The sequence below is a fragment of the Pempheris klunzingeri genome, chromosome 4 (genome assembly GCF_042242105.1).
Source record: "Pempheris klunzingeri isolate RE-2024b chromosome 4, fPemKlu1.hap1, whole genome shotgun sequence".
NCBI classification, from domain to species: domain Eukaryota; kingdom Metazoa; phylum Chordata; class Actinopteri; order Acropomatiformes; family Pempheridae; genus Pempheris; species Pempheris klunzingeri.
The window spans coordinates 15,832,097-15,846,657 of record NC_092015.1 but is presented as its reverse complement, the minus strand read 5'-3'; the positions used below and the strand labels follow the sequence as shown (position 1 = coordinate 15,846,657).

Below are 14,561 nucleotides of genomic sequence, written 5' to 3'. Positions count from 1 at the left end.
CCGCTCCCCGAGACACCTGTCGTCTCCCACTCCTCCCATCTTTACTGTGACTGACAGGCCAATTCTAGCCCCAACACACAAAATGCAAAACACTCAGACCAGCTGCGTGCACACAGTAAAGCACACACACATACACATAGGATGTGCACATGGATACGCAGTGACATTGCTTACACACATGACGAAAAACACCCCTAGTGTGTTCCCCAGCAACAAAACACACACATGCAGAAGTCTCCATCACTTGCAGGACCTGTTATAAATGTGTGTGCATAACCTACAGCTGTCATAGTGATAATGTGATACTTAACATGAAGCCAGCGTTCGTCAAATAAATCACCCGGCCCTGTCACTTCCAATACAGCACAACACCTCTATAGGCCGGGATTACTGCAGTCCTGAATGCAAGATTATAGTCGCAGTATGATAAATCTGTCACTTCTTCTTCTTCTTCTTTCATTTTATTAGATAGACTTTAAACACAAAAGAAGGAGTTTCAATGCAAACTTAAGTCTGGGATGGACGTCGCATAAAGGCAACTTATACACTGTAGTAATCATTTATTTATTATGTATATTCAACATAATGTCTAATGTATCATAGTGTCAAGTCTCTTCGGATAAATCATATTGCAACGACTGGTACCACTGCTATATATAGGGTCGTGGCTCTGCTCCAAGGATAATCAAGGAGAAAATTGATGGAAATATGCTGCAGATTTGGATAGAGTTTTGCAACCCCCCCCTGGTGTGTGCAGAGCAAAGCTTGGGAGATGCACATCTCCTAATTGTAATATTGACAATATGGGGACACCCTTGCTAACATAAGGTAAATCACTGCTTTCTAATGAGGAGCAGGAGGCTGAGGAACTGCTCAGTACCAAATGGCAGGCGGGCAAAATTAACGACTAGCTGGTGAACATAGTGGAGCATTTAGCAGCTAAAGAGCCAGATATTTCCCCCAGGAGGTGGTAGCAACCAATACCAGAGCTGGAAGAGAGTGAATATCAGACTTCAGTGCATTCGCCAGGTGCCCACAAACAGGACTCCATGAATGGATTTGGATATAAGCATGTGCCATATCAACTTAAAAGGTGATGATATGTCAGTGCTGTATTCACCCCCCCCACCCCCACCACCCCCAAAAAAATGTATTGCAGGTTTGCTTATGCGTGGCAGAAGAGGCAGCATCCAGTAGCATCATACAGTAAATGGTTCAGTATGCTTGAAAGGAGTCCATTCGTCCAGGTGTCATCCGACCAAAATTTGGTGAGAGTTGAAAGTGTTTGAAAAGTGTTTGAGCACACTGAAATTGAAAAGCCTGCAGTCAGAATGACAGGACACAATGAAGCATATAAAAGGGTACAACACAATACATTTACAGTTAAAAGTTACAAGTTAAACACTTTGTTTGAAGCATACATAGACCCTAAGGCCATGCAGGACAAGTTGCTGCCACAGTCTTTTCAGTCTAAACTACCTCGTCACTAGTTATTGTCCTAGCTATGACAAGCTAAGTCATTATTGATATGCATTAAGATTAACTGATGAGACTAAAGCTTCATGCATGAGCAGCACCATTTGTCAATGTTTCACACTGTTTTTGGTTCTGAAATAAATAGAAACAAAACACAAACGGAGTGAAGCTTCGCTACATTTGAGTCACACTGCTACACTCACATATTACACGCTTCAGTCTTTCCAACACGCAGCCGGCACACTCGTTTATTTAATCTGTTATGCTCTGCTCAATCTTTTGTCCTGTCTGAACTGCTACTGTTCCACTGCTCACTCTGAGCATAACTGCATCATCACCATCATCATCATCATCATCATCATCATCATCATCACCTCCACCACAGCATTCACCTGTAGCTGTTGACTGTAGTGAGTCACTCTCTAATCTCTCTACTTGTGGGCTGCAGGAAGTGATGCGGCTTGACTGCTGGGCTCAGACATCAGACATGTGCCGTACCTTGTATTCACATGTAACCATTCCACATAAACTGACTGAAGTAATAATGTAATTCATGCGTATGCCAGACAAAGGTAGAAAAATGTAAAGAGATAATGATGAAAATGCAAAATTGACTTGTTCATCAGATTCATCGATGAAGAAATGAAACAGAAATAAACCTTGCAGACCATCCTCACTGCCATAAAACCATGTGATGGATGAGCCTCCACTGTGACACTGTGCTCTGCAGAAACATTAGATCATGTCTTTAGAAAAGGAAACGTGTCATGCATATCATCATGCCGTATCATTTTTCTATTCCGTCAGTACATTTCCTTTAATCTTCTATTCCCTTGTTCACCAAAGTCATAATGCTGACTTCAGTCACCGCTGACAGCAGAAATGTGCTAGCTACAACAAAGACAAAGATATTATCATATCACAAGATGTATTCCTGCTACTCATGCAGTTCCCTCAAGGTTCCTTCTAACTGAAAAGACCCAATATTTACATTTACTATATTAAGGATATAACATGACACGTTCATGTATTCATTGCTCTCTTAGCTACAGAGCACTGTCGACAAACAGCAAGCTCAGCTTGTTAATAATAAAGTAGAATACATAATAGAATTGAGGAACATTTCTTGCTTGTTTCACTAACAGATCAAATCCACAGGGTCTCAATTACGGAGCCTAACACCCTGTGAGTTATGGAGATTTAGGCCAATAATTCAGGTGTGATCTTACACAGAAATCTATGCTGGTGGAGCTTTAGTTTCTGTATGCATCAGTGATTAAGTCAATTCTTTAAAAGTATTATGTGAGGTGGAAACGGCGAAGAATTAGATGTAAGCAATGATAACAAAAAAATTAGCACCTGAATGAATGATATATGAATTTGCTTGAAATTATAACATCAAAGAACAAATCAGTCAAGTATTTTATTTTTGTTTTATTTGTTCTGTGATAATCTGGTGACTTGCAGTTTTAAGTAGTGTTAACTGAGACGTTAATTAATACCATCATTGCCTCTTTGTCTGGAAGTGACTAAAACTAAGTCTCTGAAAATACACTTAGGAAATCTCTATATACTGAGCACATTCCATTACCCTTAACAACTACTTTCTTTGGCTTAAAGTCAATAAAAAAAAAATCTCGTTTGATGTTGGCTACTTGATTGACATCATCATACTCTAGTTTGTCAGAGGCAGCAGTGGTTTCCTTTCCATATTCATGACCTTTTCCATCTTCCATACATCTGCCCCAAACATGGGATGCTGATTCTTGTTCTGGTTTTATCCATTTTATCCATCCTACCACCCGTATCGTCTCTGACTAGTCAACAGGGATCAGAGTATTGAGGCTGACATTTACTGTGGAGCTGAGAATAAAGGGAAGTAAGCAGCCTCTACAGGAAGAGATTTTCTTACAGACTGACTGACTGACTGACTGTGTGTGTGTGTGTGTGTGTGTGTGTGTGTGTGTTTGTATTTCTATATGCCTGGTTACTGGCTATTTATTTGTGTTTTTCTTTCTGCATTTGTTAGTCAACTAGTCTATATGTAACACACTGGTTATATGACTCTATACACTATGTATGTGTGCGTGCGTGTGTGCATGAGACTGTGTGTGTTGTGTATTGTGTATTGAGCTGCCATAGTGGGTCCATTAGTATTCAGTGTGGGTCCCTCTCTTCCTGCTGCAGTCATCTCTGCAGTCTGGGAGACACAGTATAACACACACTCCTATTCAACTCTCCCACTTTCTCTCTCCTCTTTGTTGATCTATCTGTCTGTTTGTCTGTCTGTCTGACTGCCCGTCTATCTATCTATCTATCTATCTATCTATCTATCTCTTCTTTATCTTTATTTATATAGCGCCAATTCATAACAGCTTTATCTCAAGACTCTTTCCATAAAGAGCAGGTCTAGACCAAACTCTTTAATTAAAAGAGAGACCCAACGATTCAGGAATTCAAAATTAAGGATTCAAGAATCATATCTGTTGTGCTGATTTATAGTCTCATCGCCGTACTTAATTTTCATCGCTAGAAATTACAGCACGTGTGGTGGCATGGCTGCATGCTCATGATAGAAAACACTTTTGCAAACACACAGACTTCTTTCACCTTTCCAATGAAGCAGACAGTAATGGCTGGCAACGGACAAGAGCACATTGTCCAAGTAACCTTGAGACAGCATTTGCACCGCACACCTGTCATCTTTCAGCCTGGTCGTTTGGGTGTATGTCGGTGATTGGCCTGGTCACCGCACGAAGGGTGGCAACAGAGTGATGGACGGTTAGGTGATGGGGGTGGAATTCTTAAAAAGTGGAAATTAATAAATGGCAGAAAAGTGACAGGGTGTGTATTGAGAAAGAGCAAGAGCAGGAGTAGGAGAGAGAGGTAAACTGATCACCAGTGAACATCTCATAGGGATTGGATCTGTCTCTGTCAATAAACATCTGAAATTACAGCTCTCTTCTCTTGTGTGTTTGTGCCTATGTGTGCATGCGTGTGATCGTGTGTGTTTGGGTGTGCATGTGCTGCAGGGTGAGGGCACTTCTGGCTCTGAGTTTGTGTGCATGTCAGTGTTTGTGAGTGTCATGTGTAAGTACTGAGTAAATGGCTGGGGGGGGGGTAGAATAGTTGATGATAGCAACAGATCCAGCTAATGGTCTGAGTAACTAACCACAGTGGAGCACTGAAGCTTACTGATTAATTAATGATTAGTCTCAAGGTCACTGATTGGAACCCATTCACACAAACTGATTGTGTTTATGAATTGCACCAGTTACAATTTATATAAATCTTTTGAGTACTCTTCTCTCGCCGGGTGCGTCGATCTTTTCTGCTTCACTTTCATGATCCCTGTTATTAGTTTATTTTATTATGCCTTTCATTATCTCCCTGCATCTAATCTTTAATCTATGAATCTGATTGTCTTTAATGTATGTATATTTGCCTTCACGCACTTTATTCAGCTTCATCGGCTGCGAAGTCTTCCTGGCTATTTCAGTCGATTAATCTTATTTCGCACCTGTAGTCCATGTAATAGAGAGATAAAAGACAACAAGAAAAGGATGTTTGAGTTTCTATATGGGTTTTTCAGTGTCTTTCTGTCCTTTATTGTGTGGTAATCAAAAATTCATGCTTCACTTTCCCAAAACATCAGACTCACTAGTAACTGCCAGACTCAACATTTGTTAACATGTCTGTCACCATCGCTTGGAAAAACACGTCTTGTTTGCTCCTCAATCGACAGAAAAAATATTACATTTCCCCTGTTGGCATGTCTTTACAAACAAGGAGATGAGTTTTTAACAAGCTCACAATTTGCATAATCAAATTAAAACGCATGTCACCCGAGATGTCTGGTGTGTAGTAGTTTTAAGATTTGTTTTCATAATGTTTCTTGGAACAAGAGAAATGAATACCATTTGTTAGAAGACTGTGAAACTGCTTTATAATATGTGGTATTATATCAAAAAACTGATAAGATTTTAACTGGTAGGTTGAATATTTCCATAATAGGTGTTTCTTCAGTGGTCAGGTACTAATAAGTGCACTGAAAGAGTTTTTCTTGCACTGATTATTCCTCCTATTCATACTGGCTCTAAAGAAATCTATTCCTAACATGCTGTCAATGTTTCTGATGGGGCTCAAAATCGAGAGTTCTTGTTCTGTGTAAAAATATATTTCTGAGTTTATCTGAAGCTAACAGACCTCATCTAGCCCGATATCGCCAGACTCACCTGGAACCTGGAAGTTAATTTTCCATTTCCAAGGGGCATTATCTATGGGCCAGACCAAAATGCCTCTGGACGTCAAACCAGGGACGTAGCACTAAGTGTAAATTAAACTTTTACCAAATCCTGTTAGAAGTGCAGCTGATATATCTTTCTTATCAACAACAGCCTTAAGTGCAGTGCTTTATTCTACTTTTGACACGATGACAGATTCAAGAAGACGTTCCGCATCAGCACCAGCCATCTTGGTTATATGCGAAAATGGTTGTGATTGGCCCGACCCGGGTCAGGTCAGCTGGAAATGTGTTTGAACGGGATAGGGACCGGACGCATCTGCCAGAGCAAATGAAGCATGAGCATGCAGATTTGTCTGCTTCTCAGGCTAGGCCTCAACAGTCTGTGTTGCACAAATCAAGTATATATCTTCCAAATTTAGTCTTTGTACAAAATTTCCTCTTTGTGTTATTGTAAGATACTGCTCTGCGCATTATGTGAGATAGCCAGTTGATTGACTGTTGAAGCCAATATGAGCAGACGGAACAATTGCAGCCAGCAAAAAACAGTTTCAAGGTCCTTACGGGAAACAAGCTATTGTTTGAAGACAGACTTGGAAACATTTGAATCTATCCGTCAAGCAACTAGATTACTTAGATTGCCAAACTGGATATCATTTCCAAATTCAAATACATATTTACACAGACTGCATGTACATAACAACTAAAAGACACATGCACAGTGATGAGCATACTTATGGACTACAACTGTCCAGCAGTGACTCAGTTTGTGTGTGTTTGAATGTCTCAGCATTGATCTACTGTAGTGCTTTTATGTGTTTTTGCGTGTTTGTGTCTGTGTATGCTTGTGTGTGTGTTCCTGTTCTAGCAATCGCACTAGGTTTTTCTTCTCAGATGAATGTGATTACTGACGCACTTGTAAGCAGCTAAAGAGCATTATCTTGGGGCGTAAGTTGATGATTGAACTACGGGAAACATCTTCGTCTTCCATTAGTCGTCATGAGAATGACATTAAAGCATGCGAGACGGCACACACATGCACACGCGTTTTTCTGTTGGGGCGAGAAAATTCAGATGCATTGGATGAAAAGAAACTGTTCAGGAGTCTGTGTGTGTGTGACAGTGTGTGCTTGTGTGTGTGTGAGTGAGAGAGAGAGAGCGAGAAAGAAAGAGAGGAACAGCATGCCATTAATCTTTCACATAGAGGATTGGGGAGGCAATCTGTTGGCTATCATAGATGATACATGACCTGCTATAGAATGATTCGCCTGTTGCATACCAACATACACGACACAGCTGCACGCACATTCACACTGCCACAAACGCACTTGCACGCTCACACTGACATGTCACATAAAGAATCAAGGACGTCACTCCCGAAGCTCACCCACATACAACCAAATGCAGTCGTACAGCAATGGAATACACGTGCACGTGTGAACACACACATTTCGTACACATGGACGCACGCACACTTTCACACACAATGTCAAGCAAGACCTATCGACCTCCCTTCAAGTAAGTAAACATGATCTCCAACTTCTCTCCAAGGCCAAACACTGGTGAATACCTCCTTCTCTCTTTTTCACACACCCACAGAAATTAATCACGGGCAATACATTTGGAAACAGACGTGCTGTTAATCATGGTGTCCTCAACCAATCTATTTTTCTTTCCTCTGTAAGATGGCTGTCTTTCAGCCCCCCCCTGAGATGCAGAATCATTTTTCTGTGTTAGATTTCATGCTCCTTTCATCCACGTATAATATGACCTCCTTTAATGATGTAATCTGGTGACTCCTCCGGCTTCGTTTACATTGTAATTTATTTGATCAGCATCGATTTTTGCTCTGAAACCTTAACCTGAACTTAACTTGACAGAATAACAGGAGTGAAGATTTTTTAATACCTTAGATTTGTTTTGCAAGCATGTCGAGGGTGATTCATTTGAGATGCCTGTATGAGTCTAATGTAATCTTGTCACTATCCAAAATAAATTAGATATAGAAATGCACTGTAAGGTGAATTTACAGAGCTAAGAAATGAATCTGTCAAGCAAATAGAAGAAAAGCAGTTTGTTGTTTATGAGAGTCACATTTATACAGCTTGGAACACAAATACAAGACAAGACCACTACAATCAGCTGACGGACAACTTAACAGACTGTGTTTACGCACACTGAAGAATTTTGATTATTTCCACATTTCAGTCTGTATTCCAGCATCTTATTTGCTCCATGATTTTAAGTGATGAATCTATTTTACGGGTCTGAATAAAGCGGTTTAGGTTATGTAAACACTCGCTCACTTGTTATTCGCTACAGGATTCACTTCAACTATTTGCATTCATGAACACACACAAAAACCACTCGTAGCCTTGAGTTGCTGTAGCCGAACGCAGTCCAAAATCTGACTTCAATCTGCAAATTTAAAATTAAGGGCACTAAATAAGTTTGTGTTCACGGCTGAACAGTCGGCTATTTGTAAACACTATGCGTTTTGCAGCACGGGGGGGAAAGGCATAACAGAAGCACTACTGTTAACAAAAGTAATGCACTACAACATGTTATTTTTAGCAGTAACGATGTAACACGTTACTAATAGGATTTCGGTAATATTTCTACATTTACCAAGACAAACAACACATTAGCATGTAAAAGTTCCACCCCAACTTGGAGCCGTGGCATATGTTTTTACTGGCTACTCCTGCAGCACACATATGACATAGGTTGGTATGGATCAAGACACTGTGAGCTTTTGTTTTGGTATACGTTTTAGGACCCAGCACAGCGTTGTGAAACTTATATCATTCCCCTGTCGATCTCTGTTTTCAGCTATTATCAAAGGACGCAGATGACAGGATATAATAAATAACAATACAAACTCTCAAACCAAACTGCCAATAAGCTCATTTGCATTGGCCTTATGAGTGTTTGAATGTACAAAAAGTCTCAAACAGCTACTACTGGAGGAAGAGTGGGAGCATCATCTCTTGCTGCATTAGCTTCCACTCCGACATCAAAGCACAATCAAAGTTAAATAAATATTAACTATATATATATATATATATATATATATATATATATATATATATATATATATATATATATATATTTAGCGTTTATAAGCAGCATACAAACATTTGATAAATGGTTTATAATATAACACGCTATAATGTAGTTGGACACAGATGTAAGAATTTTTAGATGTTTATTAATGGATACTATATGTCAGCAACTTCTAAGTTCTCCTATGAGGATATATTTGTGCTTTCTTTCATTCACTAAAGTGTAACACCAGCACTCTGGCAGCCCTCCAGCCGCTGTCAGTCAAACACAGAGACGCCCTCCACCTGGCTGAGATGAAAAGGAGTATTTGTTTTCCCAAACACCCTTTGACAACCCAGTCAAAAAATATCTTAATATTATTTTTGACTACGAAAAGGGATGACCAGATGAGATTTACATGTTACGGTTACTTCTTGTAAGACTCCAAAAATGTTATATGATGAACAAATCAATGAATGTCTCAACCTGAACAGGTTCATGAGATTGGAGCACTGTGTTTCGCCACATTTTGGCAATGATATAATTGTGAACATGCTGAGCATAAGGGTCCTCAGTGGAGAAAATGGACTGTACTTAAACCTTCTCTCAATCTCTTTATCTTTGTCTTCCCTTTTTCTGTTTGCACTCTTGTCATTCTCTTTTGTGTTGCCTTGCTTTTATTCCCCCTTGTCTTTCTATTAGGATGTCCACTCAAATCACACTCCATCAGGTCACATTAAAATGCTGTCACAGCTCATTTACCAGCTAACCAATCAGATCACGTCCCTGGTGGCCTCTGATGAAGACTCTGTATGAAAATGAGTTTCCACATCATCCGTGTTCCTCTTTTTCAGTCGCCTTCATGTGATTGTTGTTATTCTGAGCAAAAACACAGACTTCATGCATGTAGTGCCAGGACTTCTCTCACTTTTAAAAATTAAGACATTTTACACAACAGATATCTTTTCCATTGTGAAGTCTTACCTGGTTGAAAAAAAGGATTCCTCTGTCTCCTAATGAGTATAAAACAAAACCTAACAACTCCCTCTCTGGAGAATCCATCACGGTATACACCAGGTTCATTAATTCAGGCAAACAGATCGATGCCTCATGGACACATGCTATCAATTCATATTAGCGCATATGTGTGTGTGTGTGTATGAGGAATATAAGACGTGCTGGCTTTTGAACTGCAGCAGAATTCAGAGTTGCTCAAAAAAGGTGATAATTTATGCTGAGTCAGGCGTCACTGCACCTCTCGGCTCTCTCACTCATTTCTCTCTCCAGAAGAACACTCGTTAAAACATGGCCCATCCTAATTTCTTTGATGTACAGTTCAATCTCCACATTAAAAACGTATCACAAAAAAGTTGACAGAGCTCAAAAAGTTTGTGTATCAATAAAAGTGCAATGGAAAAAAAGTATCAAATGAACGATAATATACATGAAGCATGTGACTTAAGCGTCCAGTAAAGCTTCCACTCCACCGAGGAGACAATAAATAGTGGATGAACACATCAGATCTATGTGGAGTGATGAAGATATCATAACCCTCCTCACATTGATAGAGGGTTGATCTTTTAACTTAATTATCTTGTTGTGCTCCTCTTCTTCTGCAATGGTGGAATGGTTTTAGAGGAATTGGAACCAGCTACTGCACATCTCAGTGAACCAACTCCTAATAATCACATAACAGTAGCGGATTGAAACTAGCAAGCATTCACATCTTCCTAATATACATTCAAAATTTGTGTTACGTGTGAATGATAACCTGGCTTATGTGTGATGTGAGAGGGGTCGTTCGTAGACACAGATAATAACCTGATCATCTACAGTTTAACTCTAGTGTTAGGGTATCTTCCAGCTCAATTTTTTTAATTTTTTTTGGCCAACAACTTTACTGTTTTTGTTCACATTCAGTACTTTATGCTATAGCATAATTGCCAGCAGCAGCAGGCATCTTTGAAAAAAGCTCTAACAAATATTGGACTTAAATTCACCATGCAGTCAGAAACATGAATCCAAATGATAATGCTGTTGAACGAGTAAAGAAGAACCTGTTTGGTACATCGACTTTTACACTAATAATATGTTAGTGTTGTGTTCGCAGCTTGTTTGTGCTGCCCCCAAGTGGCCAGAAACTGAAAGTGAAACAGAAAATTAGAGAAATCTGGATGTAAACACACTTTTCTATGACTGTAAGTTAGATAATTCAAAGTGTCACATTTGCAAATCATTAATTTACTGAGGAACCTGAATAACATGGAGGAATTCATATTTACTACGAATGTATTCTTTTTTTTAGCAAATATCAGGTAAAGACCCGTGAATGTGATGGCTTTATTCTTGTCTATACTTTAAAGAAAACTAAGGAACTTTCATGTTTCATACCTTCTCCACTTTCTATCGCACTCCCTCTAAAGTGTTGATATTTTATGTCACTGATTGTGCCCATTAGGATTTCAAAGTCTTTTGTTGACTGCAGTGCTGAAAAGAAAACTTTTTTTATTCTTTATTTCCTTTTCTCTAATATGCTCACTCCCGCTTGCTCTTCTCCCTTTTACTCAGTTGACACAAACAAAATGAATTTCCACTTACTTTGATTCTTCTGCTCACAATTGGTAGATAAAGAGAGTAAACATGGATAAAGAGGAGAGAGAGAATGAGGGTGAGAGTGATGGGGGTGCACCCAGATTACAATCCGTTTCATGTAGCCTTTGTTATTGTTAGTGCTGAATTGGTTTGAGGGTTGAAAGACAATTACTTTTGCGGTACTGTCATTTTCACAGTCATGCACACAGTGGCGTTAAAAATGCTTTGTATCACCACAGTGTGTTGTTTTGCATATCTCTGAGGAGCTAACCTTGATTATGTTCCCTTCTCCATCTTATCCATTTGTGCTTCTCTGTTCTTTTTATTACTTCAACCTCCGTCCTCATCTTTTCCTTCATCTTCTACTCGTCTTTCCGCTAATATATCATCTACAATTGTCTTCCTTTCCGTCCTTAATCTTGCCAAATCTTCTGCTTTTGTAAAATCCCTTCTTTCTTTCCTTCTTTCCACCGGTCTTCCTTGTTTTTCTCCTCAATCTGTCCTCTCTCCAGGTCTCTGTCTGGACGTATTGTTGGAGGTGTGTGGTGGTTCTTCACCCTTATCATCATCTCCTCCTACACAGCCAACCTGGCAGCTTTCCTCACTGTGGAGAGGATGGTCTCACCCATAGAGAGCGCAGAGGACTTGGCCAAACAGACAGAGATAGCTTATGGGACGCTGGACTCTGGCTCAACTAAGGAGTTCTTCAGGGTATGAATTCATCACTCTCTGCTCATTTACAGAATTCCTTTAGAGGTTTCAGTTTTTACTATGTTAAGTTAATTTGCTACTGAGCTATGAGATGATGTCTGAGATGACCTGGATGAGGGTTGTTTTCACCCTGCTGCTCTGACTGTTAACACTGTTGTGAAAAACCTAACCATTGCCGCACAACCAGCTACAGAACTTTGTAGTAAAAATATCAAGATTTCAAGGATTACATTTGCCCCCTTACAGATTTCTTCTGCTTTTGCTTTTTTGTCACACTTACATGTTTCAGATCATGAAACCAATTTTAATATCAGACAAAGATGACCTGAGTAAACACAAAAAGCGGTTTTTAAATGATGATTTCATTTATTAAGGGAAAAAAGCTATCCAAACCAACCTGGCCCCATGTGAAAAAGTAATTATTTAGATCAGATTAAGATTGATTTCCGCAATAGACAGAAAAAAAGTTACATACATACAGTGTGTTTTTGTGAACTGAACAAAGCTTTGTCATCTTTGAGACTTGGATGGTAATTTATTGTGTTCTTTATTTCTTCTGAAATTGCCACTTTATAAATGTGACGATGCATGCCCATGTGTCCTTTGGAGGTGAAGAACACCATGCCACTATGCTATGCAGCATTCACTCCACTCCATCCATTATTGCATTATTATTTACTTGTGGCACAGTTAAAAGGGAAGTCAGGTGAGCCTAAAAAAGTCCAGTGGAAAGGATAGGATAGAGGAGGTTAGATAATGTAAGAAAATATATATGTATCCAAATAAGCAACGCAATCACACAGTCACTAAATTGGTGGCCGATAAGATGGAGCAAATATGAGGGAAGTGTCTTTTTTCTAAGTTAGACAAAAGCCAAGCAGCAGAATTCTGCTCAGGCTGTAGGTGGGACAAGGATAAGTGACTAATGAAAGTGTAAAGCAACTTACAATAGTCCAGGTGGGAGGAGAAGAATGGAAAGGCTTTCTCTTGATCTGGAATTGAGAGAGGCTTAAATTTTGGAAGTGATGCTAAGCTGAGACATCTGGCTTTCACTTTTTGGATAATTTGTATATACAACTTGGTGGCTTCATTAAAGATCGCACCGAGGTTTTGGAGGAATGCACTGAGCACTAGGAGAAAAGGAACTAGCGTGGAATTGTATATCCTATGATTAAAATTCTCAAACATGATTACAGTGTAATGTAATGTAAAAATTTGCTTATCACACTTCTGTTGCATTCAATTACGCCCCTACGCTGTTGCATAAAGTAACAATAATAATAATAATAATCACAATAATGAACAACAAAGAGCAGTGGAATAGAAATGGACGGAAGAGGTGGACAGAGCTAGAAGAGAATATATTATAAGAAGCTGTTACCGTAGCATTGTGAGCAGAAAATTATAGCAGAGCAACGTGACAAGACCCAGAGGAGACCTGTAGTGGCTTCACCCGTTGACCTATTCACCTATGTGGATTGCAATTACATAAGTACTCGTAAACACACACAAAAACACATACACATGCACACAGTGCTGATGAAATCAGAATTTTTCTGCAAACATTTGCAAAACACCAGTGTCATCACATGCGCAAAAACAAATCTGCTCTGTCACATAGTCATGCTCTATAGGGATATTCAGAATTGTTTGTGTGCTCATGCATTTTGTGTGTGTGTGTGTGTGTGTGTATATATACCAATTTACAGTTATGCTTTGTAAAGATGTGTGCACTAGTGTGTGTATTTGGGGATGTGGAGGAGAGGGGAGGTGGGGGTTGGAGCAGACAGTTTGTGCTTCTGTGAGTGGCTCTGGCATCATCAACATAACGAGCAGGCTGAAATCTGTGGAGGGTGAAAAAGCAATTTACTCTCCCACAGCTGAGGGGGATTCGCCACCACCATTAATTATCTGTGTGTGTGTATGTGTGTTTGTATGAGCATGTGTGTGTAGATTTTTTAGTATATGTATGCATATTCAGCCACATATGCATAAGTGTATACGTGGACAAGTTGGTCTGACACCTCCTCCCACAGAGCGGATGTGTGTGTCTATGTATATTTAAAAGTGTTCTCTATAGTGTGGATGCCTGAAGGTGACTTACAGCATCCATTTCCTCCTTCACCGCCTCACTCATTGTTAAAGAGTCGCACCGTATTGTCACACATCCATCCCTCCAAGGCCAGACGCTGCTTTATACATGCACAGTCATCATCATCACTGTCTCTCCCGCTTTCACTCCCACTCTCACTCTCTCTGACCCACACACAAAAGCTAGAGACACACAAATTTTGCTGCAGCCAGTCGGAGAAATCGGTGGATATAAAAGTGTGAGGAATGAGGATGGATGGATGGATGGAAAGGGTTTTTATCAATGAGGACAGTGAGAAATAAAAAGAGAAAGAATGGAGAGAGAACAGGTAGATGGAGAGAAGAAGGGTCTACTGGTTGTCTTGGATGTGAGTGACATTATTATGGGAAAGGTGTTCGTCAC

General features: G+C 39.7%; 1 protein-coding gene across 1 annotated transcript in view; it reads left to right on the top strand.

Moving 5' to 3' along the window:
• gria4a (glutamate receptor, ionotropic, AMPA 4a) overlaps positions 1-14,561 on the top strand; it is a 96,243-nt gene that overhangs the window by 67,131 nt on the left and 14,551 nt on the right. The window contains exon 14 of the mRNA XM_070829943.1: positions 11,869-12,067. Coding sequence (XP_070686044.1) covers positions 11,869-12,067 — 199 coding nt within the window. The remainder of the gene's footprint in view (positions 1-11,868; positions 12,068-14,561) is intronic.